Genomic DNA, 24568 nt, shown 5'->3' on the forward strand with positions numbered 1-24568 from the left:
GAGCATTGCCATACAAATAAACATCATTCCTTTATTTTCTAAATTTATTCAGAACTGAGGTATGGCTCTACAAGAACTACAAGATTAGGTTTTGTCAATCAAAATAATTACAGGCCTCATTGTGGCAGGTTTGGGCTACACTGAGGTGGTCACTGGGCACCTCAACCCCATAAATCTCTTGATGATAAATTTTTGCCTGTACTCAGACTCCAGACTTGAAGGGATCTGTCCCACAGATGGTAGCTGAGGTACCATGTATCAAACTCTATTAAAAGGCTCATAAAAGAAAAACATTGATGTTAACAAGACTTTTTCCACTGATTTGAATGGGCTTTGGACAGAGGCCTATACAAACAAGGATGGGATTAGAGAATGGAAATCAGTTTATATACACAAAACCTGTCAATCCAACTGTTTGCCTTCCAAGGATGACCTAGTACCACTTCATTTATCAGGTATTTAAAAGGCAAAGAGGCAGATTGATACTTTTAACTTTTACCTGAATTGACTATTTGCAAATATTGTTTCTAATACTTTAAACAAAAAATCACAAACACTCTGGCATCAATTGGATTTCTTTCTACATAAATATTTCACAGGCTGCAAACATCTATATTCTGGCCACCTTCAGTAATTAGCTGAAATAAATGGAGTGTGTGTCATCTGTTTAGTGCCATGTCCTTGAGACTGCTCCCTTTGATTTCCACTCTGATTCAAAGCTGGGGTTGATCAGGACCAGCTGCTCAGCCAAAGGGCACATCACACGTTCCCATTCCTCCTCCTTCTCCATCCCAGCTCCCAGCCAGGCTATTGTTTGTTACAACTAATTAATCCCACATGTCCTGGCTGCCAGCGAGCATCACAAACCCCAAATTTCAGTATTTACTGCATGTCCAATAAATTAATTCCACTTCTGGAGAGATGCATGAACACAGTTGTGTACATGTAAGCACAACACATTCTTGCTCAGACAGATTTATGGTTATTATTATTGATATCTGTTTGACAGCTGCTATTATTATCTCTAGCTGACCTCTTAACATACAAATGTGAGTAAATACAGGTATGCATTAGTATTTAAACATCTCTGTGAGGGCCAGATTGTCAGATCTTCACTCCAAACTGATCCCTGGTGACATGGGGACAATGGCACTAAGCATCAGAGTTACTGCCCCGGCAGGACCTTGCCCTTGCCTGCCTCTGGGTGAGGAGAAAAGAGAAATTTTCAGTATTATAGCCAGAACTTTTAACACTGCAGCTCAAACTGCCTGACACTTCCTGCTGAAACCCTCCTGTTTTCACTCACATTTGTGACAAGTGGTGACCGCTCTCCTCGCTGGGCGTTCACCTCAGGGCTTATTATGCCTCTTGCAGTTAAAATTGTTCAGCTGCTCCCAGGGAAATCCCATATTTGAATTTTCCCATACAAACAAGTCCAGCAGCCAGTTTGCTGAGTTGATGTCAATCACCCATATCCTGGATCAAGGAGGAGGAGTTTGGTGGAGGAAGATCAGTTGCTTGTTGTACCTCTGGCTATTTCTTTAAAAGCTCAGAGGCTTTGAAACCTCTTATTGCACATGGCTGGTGAAAGCTTGGAAGTTCAGCTGTGTCCAAAGAATCTAAACTTGCTGTGGAAGGAGGGACTGAACCATTTCCAGCTGCTTTTGTTGGTGCATCACGAGCCTCTCCCCCAGTGCTCATTGCAGCAGGTGGGGAATGAGAAAGATGCCTGTTTATAAAGATAAATTAACTTTGCCCTCATGGATTGGATTCTCTTCTCATCACTGCCATGTTTGGAGCAAGTGTGAATCCCCAAGTGCTGGGAAGATTGGGAAAAAGCCAACAGGAAAGATGAAAGCAGAGATGAATCACAGAACATCTCACCATAGGATGGAAATCTCGATTTTCTCCAGCACAATGAGGAACCAAAAACCTAATTACAGAGCTTTCATATCCAAGTGTTTCCCGTGGTCATGAATCTATGGAATGGTTTGGGTTGGAAAGGATCTTAAAACATCATCCAGTGCCATGCCCTGCCATGGGCAGGGACACCTTCCACTGTCCCAGGATGCTCCAAGCCCCTCCAGCCTGGCCTGGGGCACTGCCAGGGATCCAGGGGCAGCCACAGCTGCTCTGGGCACCCTGTGCCAGGGCCTCCTCACCATCACAGGGAACAATTCCTTCCCAATTTTCCATCTAACCCTATCCTCTGGCAGTGGGAGGTTCCCCTTTGTCCTGTTGTAATCCACCTGATTCAGTCAGTGGAGGTGGAAAGCAGAGTCCCTCTTTCCTCAATTTAAAAAACCAAACAAATGAGACATTGAAACAAGAACATTCTCAGATGATCTCACATAGACTGCAATGACCATACTGTGACAATAAACATGATAGGGCAGTCCTTGAGATGGTCCAGGCAGTGCCATCCCCTGGGGAAGCTGCTGGACCCTGGGATGTTGGAAAATCCCAGCTCTACAGAGATGGGGCAACTGAGAGGCATTTCAAAAGAAAGAGGAGGAGATGTGAAACATGGATATGCAGAGGAGTCTCAAAGCCTGACTGGAAGCTCACATAGTCTTGGACATCTGTATGCAAACTCTGAAATAAGGTGTGCTGACTTAGAAAGGCCATAGAATTGAGAAGACGTTGTTGAGAGAGAAACTGAACTGGAAACAAGTTTCAAACGATGGCTTCGCAAACAAAGCAGAGTTTTTGAGAATTAGAACTGTTGAAGATGCATTGTAGCAAGGCCACATAGGGTAAAATAATAGGTGATTGGTGTTAGAAGTGTTAGCAGCATCGTGTGACAAAAGCTGATAGGCTGAAAAGCATTTATAAGGTATTGTAACAGAGAAATAGGTTGGCTTCTGTAGAATGGCGTTGAGTTTTACATCTCTTATATCTCACTCTTCTACGAGATTGATAATGGAATAAAATCTTTGGAAACACCTCTCAGTTGCCCCATCTCTGTAGAGCTGGGCTTTTCCAACACGAGGAGACAGGGACATGGATGTCTCATGTCTCTGCTCCCCAGGTGGATCTGCCACCACCCTTGACTTCTGCCTGGAGTTACCCTGACAAGCCACGCTGCCTGCCCACAAATGGTTTTCCAGATGTTAGAAATTACATTTTCTTATCACTATTTATTAGTATAAACGCCCATATTTTTGCTGCACAAATGCTAATTAATTTCTATTAGTGTTAACAATAAATTTAAAATATTTTGTTTGCTATCTGCTGGATGTCACTGGATAAAGCTAAAGCCACTCTACAACCCCTGATCTCCTGTTTTGCTGTACTGATGGTTCTAAATCACAGATTTTGTGCCATATGCCCCAGTCATTAACATGCAGTTTCCTCCTGAAGTTAAGGGAAGTTCAGCTGTAGGGGAGTGAGATTTGGCCCCAAATTTTACAACTCTAAACTTCACGCACCAAACTCACTCCTAAGTATCCTAAACCAGTAAAGTACATACCAGACAGTCAGGGAACACATAAAGGAATTACTCTTTTGGGGTGGTGCAATTAGGTGTTAATGGCAACAAATGGGTGGTAAAAGCTGATCACTTTAGAAAATGGAATTAAGGGTGGCCGTTTTGTTATAAGGTGTTTTTGCTGCTATTTAATTTCTTTACTTAACTGGTCAATAATTAAATTGAGCTTGTTAGGGCTTAGTCTTTTCCAGGAAAGATCTCTGTTTACATATCTTCCTCTGGAGGGCTTCAAAGTGAAATCTCAGAGAAATTCACAGGTTTAGAAGTGAAATTAATTCAGAAACTTCTCTTAGATTAAAGTGACAAGGGATAAGGTGAGTTGTCACTATAAATAATCACCTTTTACTATGAAATCTGTCTCTGTTCTTCTGCTTACAGAACAGCAGCTTTCACAGCAAGCCAGTTGCCAAGTGTAATTAGGAATAATTAAGAAAGAGAAGTCCACAGACTAGCCCAGAGTACAGCAGAACTAATACATTCCGACTCCTTAACTCTTTCCCTTTCAAGTACAGAGATTGTTTCAAAGTATCTAAAAGTTCTGCAGGTCTGTTCTGTGGGATATTAAACTTTAATGTGTTGTCGTCATCATCACCACAACCACATTTATTGTTATTATTACCAAGAGTGCCATTAACTGGATATTCATTAATACTAAAAGTCAGTCAGCGTGAGATTCAACAGGCTCCAGACTCTGGAGGAGAAGGTGGAAAGTTACCTGGTGGCGTTTCAAGAATGGATTTTCCTTTTTTGTTGTTTTTCTTCTGTTTTAACTCCTTCCTGCTCGGTTTGAACCCCGGGCGCTCCTCTGTCTCTGCAGCACGGATGGGTCCTGCCTCTCCGGGTTGCTCCGTGAAAGGAAAGAACTCTTCCCCGGGATACGGAAAGGAGTAATAATGATCCCTGTTGGTGATTTCCTGCAGGTAATAATCCTGATCGTCCATGGGGACGGCGCGGGACACATCCCCCAGCAGCGCCAGCCCGAAGGTGCAGAGAGCGAGAAAGAGCCGAGAACGGCCACGGGCGATCATCGCTCCTTTCGCAGGAGCGCCGGAACTTTACTTGGAGAGCGGGAGAACAGAGTGCGGGCAGCTGGAAAAGAGCCCCGGGAGCGGCGGGGGAAGGAGCCCGGGACGGGCGCTGCTCCGGGCAAGGAGCGGCTGCGGGGAGGGGCAGAGCCGGACACACGGACACTCGGACAGAGGGACACGGAGACACTCGGGCACACGGACACGGGGACACTCGGGCACACGGACACTCAGACAGACGGTGGGACACAGGGACACTCAGACAGACGGTGGGACACAGGGACACTCGGACACTCAGACACACGGACACTCGGACACTGAAACTCGGACACACGGACACTTGGACACTCGGACACACGGAGAGCCGGCCCGCGGCAGGTGCGATCCCAGGGGCCGCTGCCCTGCCCTGCCCTGCCCCGCCCTGCCCTGCCCTGCCCTGCCCCGCCGCTCCGGGGCCGCTCTCTCCCCCAGCCCCAGTTACGCGACAGTTTCCGCGCCGTGCCCGGGCTCCTCACTCCTCCTGCGCGCCGCTCATCCAAGAGAGCGCTTATTCCAAGAAAAGTCAACTTGGCAGGCAGCCTTCTCCTCCCAGCCCGTGGCCGAAGTGTTTCCCTCCCCTGGGAGAAGGGGGTGGGCACGCAGAGCCCGTGCCTGGCAGGGTCATCCGCTGGCACCGCCAGCCTGGGCACGCAGGGGGATGCGTGGGATGTGGGACAGTGGCAAATAATCCATAGAAGTTATTCCCTTTTGTGATAATGCCTCCCCCCCCTTTTAACTTTTACAAAGTAGGATCCATCTCCAGCACCAATCTCAGCCTCCCCTGTTTATATTAGTTAGCATACATATGGCAACAAAAATTCTTTATAACTTAGTTTATAGTCATAAAACTATATTTTAGTTTATAGATATTGAACTATTTTTATAAATATAGTTCTATTACTTTACAGTAAGTTATTGTTTATTGTTTAAATAATACAGTTTAAATCATGTAGCTTTAGATAAACTTACACTTTGGAGTAGCTTCTTATATTATAGCAACTTATAGCAAGTTATCTATAACTAATACAACTCAACACATATAATGTGCCAAGTTCCAAGAGGCTTCTCCTGGGGTACATGGCAGCTCCCTAGGTTCAGCCCAGGTGAAAACCAGGAAGAGCATGGTTCATCTGTGGCCCTTTTTCTCACTCTTTTTGGGATAATTCTGATATTTGTTCTGCCTGAAACATCTTCCCAGCAGAGCAGGAGGTTTTGTGCTGCACACACGCAAGCCAGCGTCGTTAATGAAATCAATTTGTCTGAGAGCAAAATCTTACCCTTCATCTTTTTCATACCTCTAAAATAACCTTCGGTGCTGAAGGAAATATGCAACAGTTGGCTCACATGAAATATGAATTCTTACTCCTGTGTTGAAAATGCCAGCTTATATTTTCATCATGTATATTGTATTTCTTGCCATGGTCCAGTCAGCTGGGAGAAAGCATTACATCTGTTGTCCCAGTCTTTATCCTGGCTTTGTGCTCGCATTTTTGGTCTGTTTCTCATAATTTTAATACCATAATAAGCATAATTTCATGTCTTGATACCTGTATCTTTTGATATATTTGGTTTCCAGGTTGTGGGTGATCCCATCCCATATAAGCAATAATCATCCTTGCTTTCTTAGTTGCTATCCCAAAAGGAATGTAGTGATTTATATTGTGTCTGTTGTCCTTCCTTTTATAAAAATGCAGCTGTACTTTTAATCCTGAACTTTTACTTTTCCTTCAAATCTGAAAACTATGCATCTTTCTATTTAAAATACAGGAAATTTTGTTTTTTAAAACTAGAATAAAATGTACTTTTCTTTTTTGCTGCTATGCTGAACTATACATATTTACATAAATAAACTTTATTTGATGAAAAGCTGCTTCCCATCAAACTTTCAGCCCCTTCTATCTGTAATAGATGGTTCTGTCACCTCTGCCTCTGGGAGCAGCGTGGGAGCAGGCTGAGTATCCTGGAAATCCCCTCTTAGTGATTTCACAAATATCCTTACTTTGTTTTCCCTTTTCAGAGTACCCAGTCCCCTCCTGCCTAGGTCCTAATTTCTGAGGGCAGAGCACAAGCTACAGAAGATGTGTTTAATTTTGCTGCCATTTGCAGCACAGCCAGTCTTCTGAAAACATTTATGAACACTCACATACCTAGAGAAGCAGTAGAAAAATAAACTTTTCCATGACGTCGTTAAGGACTTGGCTTTTTGGTAGCTAAAGGAGCTTTAGTTGAAAATTATTATTTAACTCGCTGTAGTGTTTAAAGATGGACACAGAGATGAGTATTAACATTTTCAAGCATAACAAGAAGCATTTTCATAAAGTATAAAATTGAGCATTTAATTAAAGACCTCAGGAATGTGATTTGGGGAAATTTTGCATTCTGCTGAGAAGAACTTTGCAGGACATCAGGCAGCACTAAACCCATTGCTGCTCCTCCTGCAGTCACCACAAACTCCCACTTTTCTCTCTGTCTGTAATTACTGTTCAGAACGATTAATTCATCCTAACAGTCATCAGTACCTCTTCCTGGGTATCAACCTGTGCAAATAGCCAGCCCCCCTGTATTTCTTTTTTAGGGTTTTAATACTTCCTGGGGGTGTGGGTGTGGATTCACTGCTTCCCCTTCCACACCCACCTCTCTTTTTGGGATGTGCATGAATTCAGCCAGCTGAACCCACACAAAAGTCTGCCTCTAGGCACAATTTTGATCTACTTCACCGTAAAACCTTTTTACTGCTTTTTTATCTCTCAGCATTCTAGAAACAACTTACAGGAAAGGAGGTTTTTCTTCTAAGAGTGGTGCAGAAGTATAAAGATCACTGAGGGCTCAGATGTTTTGGGCCTAAGGGCTGTTCCTTTTCTTTTGCCTGGGAAGTATCACAATAGCTTGTAAAAACCTGCCGATGTGGAAGGAGATAAAGTAAACTGAGATTTTTTTGTAGAAAACATCTGTAACTAGTATCACCCTCCCCCGCTGAAGTGATGCCAGTGAGTGTGTAGAAGTCATTCCACACTTGGCCTTAACATTTGTCCTGCTGCAGTGAGACACAACATTCTGTGATCTAAGAGGGGTTTCCACCTCTGTTCCCAGGTAGGATTTATTTGGAAGGTGATGGTTTGCTCTCTAAGCCGGGTTAACACTTCTCAAGCCACGTGTTTTGAGCCAATTTCAACACCACCTCTGGAAAAAGAGGCAGTCCCAGCTCTTCCTTGCCCCTGGCACTCTCCCTGCTAGGGGAGGTGTAGAGTGGATATTAGGGGAGGTTTCATCATGGAAAAGGTGATGAAGCATTGGAGCAAAGGGCTGCCCAGAGCAGTGGTGGAGTCCCCATCCCTGGAATGACTTAAAAGCTTTGTGTATGTGGCATTTGAGGACATGTGTGGGATTGGCAGTGCTGGGGGAATGGATGGGCTTAATGATCTTAGAGGTCTTTTCCAACATGAATGGCTCCGGAAGGTGCAGATTCAGGAATGCATTTCACTGAGGAGAAGGTAAAGGTACAACATGTAAGCACCGTCCTTGCTGAGGATCTTAATTTGTATTTATACCACACAATCAGTGACCACACATTTAGGTTTAATTCAACTTCGAACAGCTCAGTGACTCCTGCAACTTCTCGTTTGGAAAATCATTTTTTAGTTGGAGCAAAGCTTCGTGGTTGGAAAAAAAAAGAAAAAAAGACAAAAAACCAGGCATCTCTGTTTTCCTTGCCATTCCAGGGTAACTTTCTGAGGTAGCACATAAGGTTTCTATATGCTTTGGCAACAAAATTACTCTAAAAATAGCTTTCCTCCTGAACACCAGTGAAGTTTCTGTTCCTTTGTACTTCAGCTCTGTAGTAAATCATGAAGCACAGAATGGAGCAAGAAAAGAGAATTACGCTTTTCTAAAGTCATTTTCTGTGCTGCATAAAGCATTTACCCCTGCTGTCAACAAGGTCAAACCATCTCAGAGGAAATGGAAACCTAAACCTGACACTGGGAAATACAAAGGAAACTGCATTGAACATTTATGTGGCTCTTTGATGCCTGTTTCTTACACATGTAACAGAGACAGGTGCTAAGGTTCTGCTCACCTGCACAGCCCCTATATCCTGGCATTTAAAGCCCTCTTTGCACTTGTTGATAAGGCAGATCCTTAAAAGAGTGGTTCTTACCAAAGAAAAACTGACTGGGAACGTAAACAAGCTCTCACGGAGAAATTTTACTCAGTTTTAAGATAACATTTAATTTTAAAGGGAATATAATTATTTTACCAGGTGAGGGATGCCAAATATACCCAGGATCTCAACATTTGTCTCTGAACATATCAAATAATGGTACAAAATATCCTCCTGAGCAGGCTGCTGTTCCCTTTGGGCCAACAGATTTGAAAATAAACTGATGCCAGTAATGAAGGCAATTATTTCCTTCAGCAGTTGTTTATTTGAGCTAGTTAGAAATGCAGTGTGCATCCTGGCTGGGGAATTCATCCCAGTGCATTCTCCCGAACTTTTTCTCCTAAGAACAACATGACCTTCAGATAATCATTGAGAATATTGCCTTTGTGCTTGTGTCTGGAGAAGGAGCTCGGATTGCCATGGAAACAAAAGTTCCTTGTTCTCTTACACTTCCCTGTGCTGTGATATCATTTTCACTATATGAACCCTTTTCCGAGCCAGAAATGGAATTGTGGGATTTTCCTGTTTTGAGCACCTCAAAGTGATGGATCAGTTCATGGTACAAATGCTGTGAATGCCAAGCAGAGACTGCACCCACCATCATCATTATTTGGGGATATTTAGATCAGATCCATCTGCATCAGCCCCATTCTGCTGGAGAAATGAAAATTCTCTACCTACACTTTCCCAGAGTTTTCTTTACTTCTTTCCTTTTGTGCTGAACACATGAGAAGAAACAGAATTTTAAGAAAGGCAAAGTTAACCAGTGACATAAACAAAGCCGAAAAAAGGAATTTCTGGCATTTTTGCAAAGAATGTAATAGTTTTTTGGGGTTTCTTTTTATTATTATGGGAACTACATTTCTTCATGCCCCAGAATGTCTGTAGATTTTGTGTTAACAACACATTGCCCTGGCATTTGGCAGCCACTGCTGGACCAAAGCCAGCAGGATTATCACTAGGAAAGGGACTGGAGAGGCTGCCTTGGGATTAAAAGTTCTCTAATGCTAGCCCTACAAAAAGGAGAACTAATATTTTATTTTCTTCTAATACTATTCATATTTTGTTACTTTATCAGCATTGGAAAGACTGTAGCTCTGTACTAGTCAATGCTTTAGAGTTGTCTGCATTGTCCAAAAAGGGCCAAGTTTAATGCGCACATTTTATTTTAACTGTAAAACCGAGACAGCACTGAGACAACAGAGATGAGTGGATGACAGTGGTTATATGGAACAGTTGGAGAAAATGGGATGAAATTCCCCCGCTGTGCTCACAGCCCATCTGGAACGTCCCTTTTTGGTTCACTTGGATGAAAACAGCCACTTCCAGCAAGTCCCCGTGGACATCATCTACCTGCCAACATTTGAATCCCAAAAAGTAACGACTCTCACATTTCAGTCTGGTATTTCCTGGACTGAAATTGCTGCACATGTGCCATGTGGAGTGTGAGCAGCATGTTTAACACATCCCAGGCAGCAGCAGGGAAATGGAGTGTGGAGTTTGTCTGAAAGGTCATTTTTTCCTGGGGTTTCTTCAATATCCACAGTCTAAGTGCAGCCTGAGAAGTCATGGATGAAAGTCCAGTGGGGACTGAAGATGGCACATAAATGTAGAAATATTGGTTGTGCTCAATGTGATAGAGCTGGCAAACACATCATTGGAGAGAAGTCCTTAAAATTCTGTATTTAAGGATTGTGTTTTAAAGACAGAAGAGCCAGCAATTATTCCTTTCAGATACAAGCAGGATTCATGTCTAGGATTACTTTGGGTGAAGAAATATTTAATGTAATGCAGCATTTTCATATGATAACAATGTCTCTGTATAGCTTAATTCCAAACCCAAACTGATTTAGTGACATTTAAAGCCAATAAAGATCTAATTTCATCTCCATAATCATGTATTTTTGACAATACACTGAAGGTACCGTGCACAGTGCATTCACTTAAGTAAACAGTGAAAATGGAAGAAATAATGTGAAAGGAAAGCAATGAAATGAGTTTTCACTTGTCACACAGAGATTCATGTCAAACTTACATTACCGGATATGTCAATATGATTTTACAGCTGTGTAATAAACTTGTTCGGAGTTAACTTTAAGCCATTAAAAAAGGGCTTGTGCCAGCATGCTGGACAAGGCTATTTGAGAGGTGAAATAATAGGATTTAAAGGCACACTGAAGTTTTAATGCTATGCAGATTCTTACTAATAGGTGGCATAACATAAATTATAAAATTTCACTGTTTGAAAGGCATTAATATATTTTTCCACACAGGACTTGGCACAAATTCTGCCAAAAAAAGCAGGATATAAGAATTAGCTTGCATTTTAAAATTTATCCAAAGTAATTTTGTTTCCAAAAATCATAGAATATCTTAGGTTGAAGGAGATTATTGGGACATCAGCATATGCTTTTTTTTAACCTTCTTTGTATGTTTAAACTGTACCATCTCTAAGGCAGAGTATATTTCTCACAGTGTGATTGTATATCCCACTCCTTAATGGGATCAACAGTGTTAGGGATACTATTGAGTCCAACAGTTTTACCCTACAGAGTGTCATTATCATTTAGGTAACTGAATTTGGTTTTGGAAATATTGAAATTTAGCCAAATGCACCCCATAGTGCAGTTCAGATATGGTTTTGTTTGCTTCCTACTGGTTAGGGCAAACTCAGTCCAAGCAAAACACCTCGGCCTCACTTAAGGCCAGATAAGCTTGTCAGCAGAGTGGGGAGTAATTTCCAGAACCATCCATCAGGACTTAAATGGTTTTATCTCGGAAATAATGATAATATTTTTGAAAGGAAACCACTTGTGACTAATAGGAAGAAGAGCTGCTGGCTCCTTTGATCATCACCTAGACAAGGGAGTTTCTTGTTCCCTTTTTATTGCTATAGCTGGATTGATAACAAAACTGGTAGGAAGCAATTTCAGCATTTCCCTGGCATTTTAGGAATGCTGTTATGTGCTTTCATTGCTTATGATCTTCTCTTTCTTTCCTTCCCATGCTCCCTACACATTTGCCTTGGGAAGAGCCTCCTCTTCTTGATATTTTATAATAGTATTTTATATTTAGCATAGTGTGTTCAGGGGAGAGGCTGAGTCCAGAGGCTGAGCAAGGACCAAGGTGCTTCTGGTGAGGTAATATACTCTATAATACCAAGGTGAGGTATTATAGAGTCAAGAAGTCTCCCAGTGCCACTTTCCCAGATTTCCATGCAAATATTGCTACAGAGACCTTGGGATTGTGTTGTGCTTTATGGCTCCTCTCTGGTTCTCACTGACCACAGGCTCAGGGCTCCACAGCATGGGAGATTTCAGATTTGCAGTGGTTTGGGAATGAGATCAAGGCTGGCAGCCTGGGGAATGAGACATCTGCAGAGCTGAGCCTGAGGTTGGCCTGGTGTTTGTGTACAACACCATCCCATAATTATCTTCCCTGTCTCGTTTCACAGGTGGTTTGGAACTTAATAAATAGGATGTGTTTTCTAAATATAACCAAGCATTTAAAATGCACTCATCATCTGTATTTTATTCACTTCAGACAAAATCCCAGCAGAAACTCCCAATATCTGGAGCCTCAGAAGAGACTGTTACCAAAGGCCTCTTTGCCAGCAAATGAGGAAAAATGAAAACGTGGCTCCTCTTTCTCCAGAGAACTCCATCATGGACTCACAAATTTTGGTTATTTAATGCTCAGTGACAGCTTTAGGTTTTAAGGGTATTTTTCATGTATTTTTAGATGAGATTACAGTCATACGAGGTCAAAATGTTTTATAAATTTTAGAAGTCACTTGTGAACAGTCCTTTGAAAACTGGTCTTAACAAATATGCCACACTCTTCCTGTGCATCTGGACCAGCTCCAACAAATCCAAACTGTTACAGAAGCTTTTTTTTTTTTTTTTTTTTCATTTTTACTCCCCCAAGCCCCATGGAAGATAATTTATTTAGTAGTTTCTTTGGAAATGCCTGCCCCATTGTGTTGCCCTGTCACCAAGCTGTTTGTTTGCTCATTTTCCCAAAAGTTTGTCCATCTGCAGTGCCCTCATCCCTAGTGATGCTGGAATTCCTGATGGATTTCATTTGAACTGAATGGAAAAATCAAGATGGCAAATAATTTTCCTTCACATGTTATGAAAATTGGCTGAATAGTAAAAACACAGCCAAGTTAATAACCCCAGGGATGGAAAACTGTGTTGGTGAATTTAACAATTTGCTGTTTTCTTTAGCTAGCTGATTTCTCAACATGCAGATAGCTGCAGACCAAACCAAGCACAGGAATTCTCTTGTAAAAATAACATTTTTAGGGTGTGGAAGAGGGAGATCCAAAGGTACTCAATTAGGACAGAAGAAATGGAGATTTGAAGAAAAAGTGAACTCAGTGTGATGAGCAGCCCTAGGCATTTAGTCCCTGGAGAAGAATCATAGAATCACAGAATGGTTTGGGTTGGAAAAAACCTTAAAAATCATCTCATTCCATCCCCTGCCATGGGCAAGGACACCTTCCACTATCCCAGGTTGCTCAAAGCCCCAGTGTCCAACCTGGCTTTGGACACTTTCAAGGATCCAGGGGCAGCCACAGCTTCTCTGTGCCAGGGCCTCTCCACTATCACAGGGAAAAATTTCTTCCTAATATCTTATCTAAATCTTCCCTCTGACAGTTTGAAACTATTCCCCCTTGTCCTATCATTACCTTTCCTTGTAAAAAGTCACTTTTTGTCTTTTTTATAAACCTCCTTTAATTACTGCACCCACATCTCTGGTGTGTGATTTGTACAGCTCTCCTGAGGCTGACAGGCTGGGCAGGAGGGCAGGATGCCAAAGGCTCTTCCCGAGTGAGCTCCCAGAGATGTAGGCAGCTTGGAATGGAGCTTTATAGGCACGTTTGGTTTAAATCACTTAAAGTCACCCTAAGGGCAAAGGGAAAAAGAAACTTCCCTCCCAATAACACAGCAGGGAGAAAGGATGTTATGTGCCTAGAAAGTTTTCTTCCGCTCTACCACAAGTATCTACACCTTGGTTGTGGAAAATAAACTCTGAAAGTTCAGCTGGAGGATCACTTACAGCTATTTTCTACATGGTTTGCCTCTGAGTGTGATCCATCACACATACCAGACTAATGGATTACAGTACAGCAACCTTAGCTTCATCTTCCTTTATCTTGGAAAATCTGGGTAATGGAATTAAGTGTATTTTTCCATAAATAATTTACAGGAGGAGACCAACCTTGTAATTGCAATGGAAAATATTTATTTCTTGTTCTTTCACCCAACCATGTGCAAATTCCTCCTGCCTACTTGTCTAAGGCTGCCACAAAAGAAAAAAATACTTAAAAGGCAATGTTTAAAATACCCTGGAAAACACCAGAAGCTTAAAACAAGCCACAAGGGTAGCGAAAAGCAAAGCAAGCCACAGTAAATTCCAAACAGACAGCCAAATTCCACAGATAAACATTAAACTAGGGAGAAAAAAAAATCCTTGCAATTTCTAAGATTATTGGAAGCGGGTGTCTATTGTCATTGATTTAAACTTCTTATATTTTGATTCTTTTTGCCGTTTTCTGCTTTTCCTGCTGCAGGAATGGCGGGGCCTTCTCTCACCTGTCACGGCCACAGCCGGGACAACACCAGGAGCCGGGCCTCAAACTCCACCCCAACCTCATCCCTGCCTCCACCAGCCGGGAAAGTGAGATCTGCTGCCTGCAAACATCGCTCCCAGCTCCAATTCCCAGCGGTTTTCCCTCTCAGAAAGCTCTAATGAGATTGTGTTTACAGAGGCCTGCCCTGCGGTGCCGGGGCCTGCAGCCAGCTCCGAGCTCCAGGAGCCCCAAAAAGCTTCCTACAGAACACCTCAGTCAGTGATTCCCTGGAGTTTTATCTCCATTCCCTTCCACACGACCCGGTTGTTTTGTAGCTTGGGCCTCCATGCCTGTGCCATGGTTTCAGGTGGCTCCTGGTTCCATTTGTTACAGTGTTGGTGTTCTCCGTGGCAGTTTTTCTAAGAAAACAGGATAAACGCAGGGGGTTTTATTATCAGCCCAAACAGACATCTATTGAAGCAACAGTGCCTTTACAGACAGACATTTCTGCTTGCTCTGTCAGTCTCTTTCAGTGCCTTGTCAGAAAATAAATGTCTCTGCTACAAAGAAAGGTTTAAAACGGCACTGTTGTGATCAGGGTGATTTATGAATTATGAGTTATGATTCAGAGTAGACAGTATTGTGCTTCTATAAACTATTAGAAACTATTAATTCTGGAGAACAAAAAACACAAGTTCATCTTTCAACAGATAAGCAGCAATGCCTCACTCCTTAAACATCAGATTTAGGACACAAGAGAGAGGAAAACTTTCCTTTTTCCATAAGTTACTCCCTCTCCCCCCAGGCTCCTTGAACATTTTCCTTTATTTGCACTACAACAACACAAGGTCCAACCACGAGCACAGAAATCTGAGGAACAGCAGAGCAGAATGTTGCTCTGAATTCTGGCAGAGTTGCTGTGTGAACCTGCCCATGTTGCTTAAACCCTCTGTAACTCACTTCCTGCATTTATTCCCCTTGGAAGGTGTGCATTTTTATGCAGCTGAGGAGACCTGTCAGCATTATTCACTTGTTCTTTCATGTGCATGTGTATATTGAACAGAGATAATTGTGGTTTTACTGGTTTTGTTTTTTTTTTCATTTATATTAAGAGTAACAGTAAGTTGATGGTGAATGGTGCTCAACCATCCTATAACAAGGAGAAAACAGGAAAATCTTTGGCATCTTTCCAATACTCTTACTCTTTCCAATGCACTTACTCTGTATTGTAATTTCTTGGAGAACCTACAACCTGTAAGCTCTCAATAAGTTTTAAAGGCACGTTTACAAAAGGGATTGTAAGAGCCTCCCCCCTGCTAAGGCAGCTTTTGAGGTCTCATCTCTGCAAATTTCCTGGTTAAACTGGTGATAAAGCATAATCGTGGTTTTCCTTTGCCACAAAAGGGGGGGAAAATAAAGAACACCTAAAATGCCAATTATGTTTATAGTTGATTCAAATAAAAAGGTAGTTTCCAAAGAAAATGAGGCAAAAAAAATAAATCTATACTTCTCACTGAAATTACATCTCCCTAATGGGGAAATCTAGTGTGCAAAAATTTGAGTTATACTCTAATAACAATTTCTGCGTATAGCAAGTGTGATATGTGGCTATGCTTTTAAAGAAAGGTAGAAGATTTGTTACTTTTCCAAAAACTTTTCACAGTTCCTGAATTTAGAGCTGGGATCCCAAGAGGATCACATTTGTGGACTTCTTGTAGCTGGCTGTGTCAGTGCTGGATTTGGTGGTGCTGGCCATGAATCCCTGTGTCCTTTGGGGTGTCAGAGGATTGCCCAGGAAGCACCAGGAAGAAATGCAGCAGGAGCAGTGCTGGTTGATGTAGAGCAGCCTGAACTCCTCTGCAAATGCTGCTAATGAGGGTTTAAACCTGAGGTTGGGGACTTGGGTTTGTCCAGAAAAACCTGCGGTTGGTAATGATGTGTAACTTCTCCCTTCTCCACAGTTTTCATTAATTCAGGCTAATTCTGAAGAATAGGCTCATGATCTGGGTGGTAAAAATTGTTATAATTGGATATTTAACTCCCTTTCCAGAAGCTCTGGGGAGCTGAATGCTCTTGGACAAAAGCAGCAGAAACTCTTCAAAATCTCTGTTGACATCATGTCATCATGCAGCTTTTTAAAATAAAAGGTTGATACCTGTGTGTGTGCCTACAATTAATTAACTCTTTTTTCTGTGTGGCTCTGGGTAGTTAACGATTACCACTTCTATTTGCATGACAGTGGTCAGAACAGCTTAGCTCCAATTGCTCCTGTTTCATCTCTAAATAAATGCAGATCATAATAGCAAATAAACAGCAGCAGCCCAGCTGACCTTTAAGTATAGCATGCAAATGAGCTCACAAATAATGACCCTAAATTAGGAGGAGGGTATGAATGTCCCTCTCTGTACAGGTAGATGCTCTCTCAGGGAGTTTCTTGCTTCTGGCTTGTATTGATATTAATTCTAAAAGCATTCCCTCGTGCCCAGACCTGTTTGAGTCCCTAGATCCCTCAGCATGTGTCCTGTGACAAGCCCAGGGAGGATGGGTTAATTTAAGCTGTAAATGGAATTTTTAGATGCTCAGATAAATGTTGCTGTGTCCTCCAGACAGGCAGTGAGTGAGCCCAGGGAGCATCTGCTTGGGAGAGGAGCTGCAAGAGGGTGTTTCCCTGTTTACCTTGAGGGCCTCTGGGTTTGCATAATTTCCCACATTTCATAATCTATTTTTTCCTTTTTTTACTCTTCTTTCTTCTCTTTGTATGTTATTGTGGGTTCATCATGTGGGCAGGGGTGATCGGGAGCTTTCCAGGGACATTTGCCTCACTGATCCTGATTTTCCCTAAAATCCATGGGCATCATTGCGCAGACACCAAGTAGCTGCGTTCAAATATGGAGCCAAAATCTGTCTCAAAATCAGAACAAAAACTATAATAAACACTACATAATAACCCATTGCAATCAAATTTAAAATTAATAAGGTTTTGTGGTGACTGAGCTACTTATGATGTATCTGCCCACATAAATTCTGTATTGGCTGTTAACAAACCAGTTCAAGCTATGGACTGTCCCTGACCCAGAGCATCAATAATCTGTATTTCATAAAATTAAGAATATGGGAAAGGAAATCTGTAGCAGTAATTTTAAATCTCTGTAGCCTCCATATTCTCTGTCAAAATCCAACAAGCCAGGCCAGTTGAAACAAAAATTTATTATAGAAAACACCCTCACAGTATGGATACAAAAACCTCATTAATTTACAAAACAGGCTAATTAGAGAATCAAACTGGGATTTGGTAACCACATCCAGAGCACTAATAAAATTAATTACATGGCTGCAAACCACATGCTGTGATGACTTGGGCCAAGAGATTATGACTCTGGAATCTCCTTTGAACGTCAGAAAAAGGTGAGAGAGGTCTGGTGACCAGGTTCACATCAACTGGGCAACAATTAGTGCAGGAGGCCCTCTAAAGCAGAGTCCATTTTTAGAATTTTTTTAGAGATTTAGAAATCACTAAAAAACTGTACAGTGTTTTAGAAATCTAAAAAAAAATAAAAAAATAAAAAAATAAAATAATAATAATAATAATAATAATTAGAGAGTTTTACAAATCTCTAAAGAGATTTCTAAAAAAATTAGAAATTTTTAGAAATCTCTCTTTAGAGATTTCTGCAGTGACAGTGGCAGAGCCAAAGTCAGCCTCTGTCCCAGGGGAGCCTTTTTACTTTCAGCTTCTTGAACATGTCTTTGAAATCATCTCCATTACCATGGATCCATTTAAGAGGTTGCACAGAAATGCTCATTATAATTAATTAAAAAAGCAGCTGCCAGGACCATCCCTGTTCATTTATCCAGCCCCCAAGGTGGCTCATGCTGAGCCCCACCACTGCTGCCACAGCTGAGTGCTCTGATCCTGCTGGTTTGAACTGATCCTGCCAGACTGGAGCACATGCAGCTGGAAATTGCTGTAAATCTGGTGAGGACAAAATCAGCATTTCATTCTGGCTGGAATGGATCACCCAGCCCTGGCTTCCACAAAGTGAATTTACTCTCCAAGGACTGTCTTTAATGATGTGTCTGCAGCCAGCTTGTCCTGTCCACTCCTTTTTCTTTCTTGAGGTTCCCCTAAACACTGGTGCTAGTGAGCGACACTCCCTGTGCCTGCCAGGAAGGATCCTTGGTTCTTCACCATGGGTTGCTCTGCAAGATTCAGCAGCCCCAGGAAAAGCCCAAGGGAATCCAGGTCCATCAGGATGAGGGGAGCAGCTGCCAAAATAGAAAAAGACCCTCACAGCTGATGCTCACAGAACATAAACCTGGAGTTTCCACCAGCACATTGCTTTCACTTTGCACTAGCAGAGCTTTTCTTAAAGGTCCCTTCATCCATTTTTAACGAGAGCAGTGAAATCAGTCAGAAAGCTTCGACCTTTGGACTGTTTCTAGCTTTGGTGGCATTTGCAGCCACTGTAATTTTACATTTTTTAAAACTTCAAGTCTTTCTCCTGCTTTGAATGGTGATGCTGTGACACACAGTCCAAAACAGAACCAACACACCACAGAATTTGCCTTCTATTCGAGTGTCAAATCCAGAACCTTGTGACTGCCTGGTTCCCACTAAACACAACATTTCGACTTGAGCCATTTTTCTCCATATTGTTCTGAAAAATAACGAGTTCAAGGTGAAATCTGAGACTTCAAAAATTTGAGGAAGAGAGATCAGGGAGAAAGTATTTTTGAATCCCACCACGGCTGAAATGCCAGTGTTTGCAATGCCAACCCACACACCTCTTGGCAGCTTCTAGAAATGTTTCAGAACACAGCTACGAGAAGGTTGCCAGCATAAGAAATTCTGCCTTCCAAAAGCCTAAAAACTTGTTTTTCTGCACTATGCAACTGGACTCTTGGCTGTGGGTTAGAAGTCCCCTGGGTGGAAGCAGGTCTCCAACAGCAGAGGGCTCTTTTGGCTCAGCAAATGATGGAATTGTCAGCCCTAGTAGCTGAAACCAACTGATAAAACAAATTAAAAGCAGAACAGAAACGAGCTGTGAATTTAAACAGCAAGGCTAAACTTTATTGGAACAGCTCAACTGCTGACAGATGTGATGGAAAAGTGAGAATGTCTTTAAAAGTGAATTTTGCTGTAGAAATAACCTAATAAAACACTCCTAGCTGGTATTATGTAGTAGATCAAAATGAATTATCATAACAATCCATTCCAAATTTACAATTTCTTATTCCTGTGTGAGAAATATTAAAAGTTGAGGATTGGGGTGGTTAATATGATTTTAATTCTTGCATTTTATACGTTGGTATTCTAGAAATTTGTTTTGATGCAAATGCTGTGCACAGAATTTTCACATTTTATTGAGTGAATTTTTTTTCTCAGTTCTGAATTTGTTGCTGATATTTATTGTAGAAAACATTACCGTATCCATCCATTCTATGGGGAAAATCGTGATTAATGTCTGTATAATCTGAGTCTGCCAATTAGAGGTTACTTAGCTCAGCATCATGAGTAAATACAGCAAAATTATTTCAGCCTACACGTGGGGTCTCTTTGTGGGACATAGGGAATATTTGAATGTAAACTGAATACAGGCAGCTCTTTGAATTTCATAAATAAATACCATATGTCAAACCTTTTCACATGCCCCTGTGTAAATTGTTGGTTTGTTTGCACTCTCTAACCAGATGTTGTTCTATAAAATATCTCCTGTGCTGGGAGCTGTAACTACAGGCTGCAGAGAGCAAAAGAAACAAGAGTTCTTGCCTTTTTTTCTTGCAGGTACAACACTTTATAACATTTTATCTCTTACTCAGAAAGGATCCGGTCTTGATTTACACACTCAGAAGGCAGCAGGTGATATTTATGCAATGCCTAGTGCTGGCATTTCCATCAGCCTTAAAAACTACTCCTTCTCCTCTTCTTTGAAGGTGATGCCACCTTTTAGCCCCCAGGCACTGGGCTGAGCCTCATGTAGAGACCTGAAAAAGAGCTGTTCCAGAGCCACACCACCTTCATTAGAAAAAACTTCATCCTTATCTAATTTTAATCATTTTATCTCATCTTAATTGACCCTCCTTTTATTTCCAGGGTCTCCTTCATAAGCAATAAAAGGCTGAGGGGGAAATAAAAAGAAAAAAAGAGGCATTTGTGAGTATTTATCTCTCATAACAACTGTGGGAATTTCAGTGCCAGCAATTTCTCACCTTTTGGAAAAAAAAAAGAAACCATTCAGCTCTTCACACACAAAGGGATCTGAGGCAGGATCTTCTTCAAATTCTGAATTCTGCAAATCTTGAATCCCACTGAGAAAATCGTACAGATTAAAAGGAAAGGTAGGGGGGAGCTCACAGACTTTGCTGAGTACTCAGAGGGGTGAGAAGGACCCATTGTCCCTCTGGGAGCAAAAGGCAGGTCCAGCCACGTTTATGAGTCTTATGACAAAGCAAAGACTTCCTTCAGATAAGTAATACAGCACCTCACAACAATCTTCTGCTTTGATCTCAGCTCACTTGTCACTGCTCAAAACCTGTGTGCATCGTTTGCATTTGGAAAGGTCTGCAGCAATTAGAAGGGAGTGGGAAGAGCTCTTCTGCCATATGAGCTTGGCCCTTGCACAATGAACAGGCCACCAACTGCTGGGACACTCCATCAGGAAACAGCATTTCAGTGAAAAATTACCCTGCTAAGGAGCAAGTGCAGTTCTGTTTGACTGAACAATGTACAGAGAATGTCTCTGAGCATATGGCTCCCCCATGATCCCCATTTAAAAACAATCTGAACTGATCGATGAAGGAAATTAGAGGATATATCCAAGCATTCTCTACAGCTCTCACAACAAAAAAATATTTAATTTTCCCCCATACAGGAATATAGAAGTAAAAATTCTGTAAGGCCGCCAGCCCTACCAGTGTGTTTCCCACATGATCAGCAATAGGGGCAGAAGGCCTGGGTGATTTCCATCCCATAAATGCCGCTTTTAACCACCTATGGCTTCACTCATGTCTGTTGTCATCTAATAGCAGAGTCTGTCTCTGGAAATAAAACCATAATGCATTTCACATCAACTCTGTGTTGCTATTTTCTATTCCTATTATAGATCACCCTAAGACCATCACAGGAATTTCTGGTTTCAGGTTTAGGTTGCAGAGGCTGATCAAATCAAAATCAGGTTCAGTAAGGGGAAGTGCTCATCTCCTGAAATTTGAACAGGTTTGGTGCTCTGTACTGGGGAATATCCCACCCAATTTTCGCTGCTGGTGTCTCCATATTTATGCAGATACCTGGCACCAGGTATTTCCAGAGACTTCCACCCCACAGACTCCACAAGGGCCAAGATGTTCAGGCTCCACAGCCACTCCAGGTCACCAGCATCATAATAGAGCTGGAAAAAGCTTTGTAATGTGCTATGGAAAGTTCTCACAGCAAAGGGGACACTGGGCAGGTGAAGAAATAATCTTTTAGATCACATCCATGAATCCATGAATTTTCAGGGATCATCTGTAGGTATCTGTGTCCTGCCTCTTCATGTTCTCAGCAGAAAACAGAAAAATCATGGAGGGGTAGAGACTTTTTGTCTGCCTCGGGTCATTTTTTCCAAAGTGTGATGGAATACCTTGATGTGGGTTTGCAATTAAGGGAAATGGTTTTGCTCAGCTTCAGATACTTCAGATACTGCGGTGAAAATGAAGTCTTGAAATAAAATCTCCCAAATATAGTCTTAATATTTTTTCCCATGGCTGAACTAATAATATTTAAGAAAACAACAAAGGACCTCTGGCAAAAAACAGCTGGTAATACATGTATATATATAAAATCTTCTACTAGAAGCTCAAGGATGAGCTATTGATTTGATTCATGACCTGTGGTCCAAGAGGAATCATGGAATAGATTCCCCTTGGTCTTGGATTCCTCAGGGAAGCAAAGACACCACATGAGCCCAGGTTTAAGGATCTGCCGTGCCCCAAAGGTGAGATAACGCTCATTTCTGAGCTGAGCTCAATTTCATATTGCAATATTCAGTTCATTCAGCCTGGAGATACAGACCTGCCTTGTGCTTGCTAAAACTGATACTCATCATTAGTGCAATAGCAAGGCAAGAGTTTAGATACTCCCAATAATGCCATCGATTTGATTTGTCCTTTTGCAATGTTTTCTTATCTGTGAGTCACTACTGAGTCAGTATTTGCTTCTCTGATATTGAGCAGTAAAATCTATTCATCTTTATAAACACAAGGAGGCCAAGTTAGTATTTTAGGGAAAATTACTGAACTGCTCCACAGTTAAAGAATGCAGCCTCTTTGCATTCCTGGTGCTGTAAAAGGCTCTTTGCCTTCTACACATCCTCACTTGCAGTGTTTCAATAAGGAACAATTTTACTGACAGAGCAATGGCACAGAAACCCCACACTAACCCATTGTTGAGCAGTAGCCATAGCAGTGATATCTTTTAATAAGCTTAACAGTTAAAATTCAGTCAATCTCAGCCCACGTGGCTGAGGCAGCTGGATACTATCAAATGTGAGGTGTCAGAAGATAAAGATGATTGAAAAGAACTGTGACAGGCACTGGTGAAACCTGTAAACCCTTCAGCCACCATCTTCAGTGGTATATTGATGCACTAACTTTAATGGAAATCAGCAGTATGATGTTCCATAGCAAAATGTAAGTTTTACAAAGAAAAGGAAACGAAGCAGAACTTTTAAAAAGCAATACATAATTTAAAGCCTAGAAGAGATGCCTTATAATGAGAAACTTCACATTTGTTCCGCTTACAAAGTGAAGATTGAGAGCCTCTTGTTTGCATTGAAAACTTCTTTGCGAGTTGCAGAGATAATCAAGTTATCTCTGATCTAATCTACATTTTGAAAGGGGAGAAGTGATCTTACTGGGCTCTTCAGCCGTGGAGTCCAAGGAAAAACATGCGGAGCTTTTCTCCAGAGTCTGATGGCTGTAAATGACTGTGAGAAATGCACATATAAAACCTCCACAGGGCTGAGGAAGCACAAGCATTTCAGAACACTCGTATTTATGTCTTTCATTCCTTTTCTATTGCCATCCTCACTTTCTCCGCTCAGTGCCTCTCTTTTATGCATCCCATCTCCTCCTTTGCCTTTCCCACTGGCTGTGTTTCTCTGTCCAAAGGCACCCTATTTCTGAGGGTGTATCAGGATGATCTCACGAAGCCTCTCTGGGAGTTTCATGGGTCTGGACTGCTGTGTAAAAGAGCACAGTGCATCATATCCCACTTAATATTTGGGGGTTTACTTTCAAAAGTCAATAGAAGTTTTTCTTCTTGAACTAGAAAATGTGTTGCACTGCTTCTCAATCCCCAGCTTGTCCAAACACTGTCCCTGCTACTGTGTATTGATCAGGGCTGGTATCCTGATCTCCTGATTGCAATCAGGGAAAAGATATATCTAAAGATGTATTATAGTATGAATGTAAACAGCATTTTTGCTATCAAGGTGCCTCTTTTCTGGCTTGTGCAAATTATAAAACTGCTTATGTGTTGTAATTGATTGTAAGTAGAGCTGACTTGAATCATTCATGCTGTCTGAGTGATTAAAATTCTCCAGATGGATCCTCAAAATGCAAAGGTCATATAATTAGTCTCCCTTTAAGTGAGAAATTCTTTCTTCAGGGTCTATCTGCAAAATAGACTGGAGTACATAACATGGGTATCTCCACAGAGTTCAGTTCAATATCTTCATGCTGTAGCACTTCCCAGGTGAGGAGAAAGGTCCCAATTTCAAACACATTTTAGATTTAATAGTGAGTGTCATATGAGCAGCAAGGACCTTTATTATGAAGTTGTTAAGTAACAAGCTTAACTTTTTATTCCGTGTTTTTAATCTCAATTTGGTCTGCTCCTTTAGTCTGTATGAACTACAGATGCATTTGCTACAAGAAAATGTGACTTCAGAAAGATGCCAGATTTTTATATTCTATATTGTAAGCAGTGGAAATAAATACTTGCTAAATTATTGAGATAATCTCAATTGTATTATTAATTGATTAATGAAATTATTTTGAAAGTATAGAAAAGTCATTGTCCCTTCTACTCTGTTTTTCCAAAAGCTTTAATTTAGATTAAAACACCTGATGCTGTGTCTCAGTGTAAATCTAAACCATGAGTTTTAGCTTGTATTTTCTGCCACATTTTACCTCTAATATATCTATAGATGGCTGAAGTTTTCCTCATACATAGGACAGGTAGATACACCCTAAAGCAGAACTTGAATAGAGCTTTTCTAATAAAGTGCTTTATTTCC

General features: G+C 41.5%; 1 protein-coding gene across 1 annotated transcript in view; it reads right to left on the reverse strand.

The window, feature by feature from the left end:
• CPXM2 (carboxypeptidase X, M14 family member 2) overlaps window positions 1-4543 on the reverse strand; it is a gene marked incomplete at its 3' end in the record, with an annotated part of 66038 nt that extends 61495 nt beyond the window's left edge. The window contains exon 1 of the mRNA XM_083866273.1: window positions 4206-4543. Within this exon, the coding sequence (XP_083722399.1) occupies window positions 4206-4518 (313 nt within the window). The 5' untranslated portion in view covers window positions 4519-4543. The remainder of the gene's footprint in view (window positions 1-4205) is intronic.
• Window positions 4544-24568: the final 20025 nt, after the last annotated feature.

This window comes from Zosterops lateralis (assembly GCF_965231275.1).
Source record: "Zosterops lateralis genome assembly, chromosome: 8".
NCBI lineage: Eukaryota > Metazoa > Chordata > Aves > Passeriformes > Zosteropidae > Zosterops > Zosterops lateralis.